The 736-nt window shown below is 58.3% G+C and overlaps 1 protein-coding gene across 1 annotated transcript in view; it reads right to left on the bottom strand.

Moving 5' to 3' along the window:
- Positions 1-554, bottom strand: part of MEOX2 (mesenchyme homeobox 2) — a 62,154-nt gene extending 61,600 nt beyond the window's left edge. The window contains exon 1 of the mRNA XM_015558135.1: positions 7-554. Coding sequence (XP_015413621.1) covers positions 7-293 — 287 coding nt within the window. The 5' untranslated portion in view covers positions 294-554. The remainder of the gene's footprint in view (positions 1-6) is intronic.
- Between the last annotated feature and the right edge of the window lie 182 nt (positions 555-736).

The raw sequence follows: 736 nt of genomic DNA, 5'->3' as shown, positions 1-736 counted from the left end.
GAGGACATCTGCGGGAGGTGCCAGTTGGTTTGCAGAGCTTGGTGCTGCTGCTGCTGATGGTGGTGGTGGTGATGGTGGTGGTGGTGGTGGTGTCCCCTGTGATGCTGGCTGGCAAACATGCCCTCCTCGTTGGGGTATCCCGCGATTATGCAAGACGAGGAAGAAGTGGAGAGCTCGGGGTAGGACATATGGTCAGATCTTCCATGGAGGGCGAGAGAGGACTGGGAGAACGGGTGCAAGCCTTGCGCGGTGGCGTGCGGGCTGCGCAGGCAGCCGAAGAGCGGGTGTTCCATAGCATGCAAGTCTTGGGTTCCAGGCAGAAGACTTCGCGAAGGTTGCAAACGCCACCACCCTCTGTCACTTTTCACAGTAAACCCTGCGACTTTCTCCCTCCCCGAGCAATCGCCACTGGCGCTTCAGCAGAGCTGGGATAGTCCCGGTCCCGAGCCCTAGCGGCCGGTCTCCTTTACATATAAACACTCGGACCTGGAGGAGCTTCCCTCCGAGCGACTCAAATGTCAAGAGTAGGAGAGGTTGAAGCCAAAAGAAGGTGGTCCCAGGGAACTGCTTTCAGGGGGAAACGGCTCTGAGAGGTTATAAATAGAGTGTAACGTGAGCTGGGGGCTGGCTTAGGAGCCCGGCGCTGACCACATGCAAACTGCCTCCAAAATTCCCGCTCAGTCTGCGCCACGCGCTTCCAGTTCCACTTCCTAAAGCTGCTGGACGCACACAGCGT

This window comes from Myotis davidii, unplaced genomic scaffold (genome assembly GCF_000327345.1).
Source record: "Myotis davidii unplaced genomic scaffold, ASM32734v1 scaffold168, whole genome shotgun sequence".
NCBI classification, from domain to species: domain Eukaryota; kingdom Metazoa; phylum Chordata; class Mammalia; order Chiroptera; family Vespertilionidae; genus Myotis; species Myotis davidii.
Note: the sequence above shows the minus strand (reverse complement) of the source record. Positions and strands in the feature narration are given on the sequence as shown.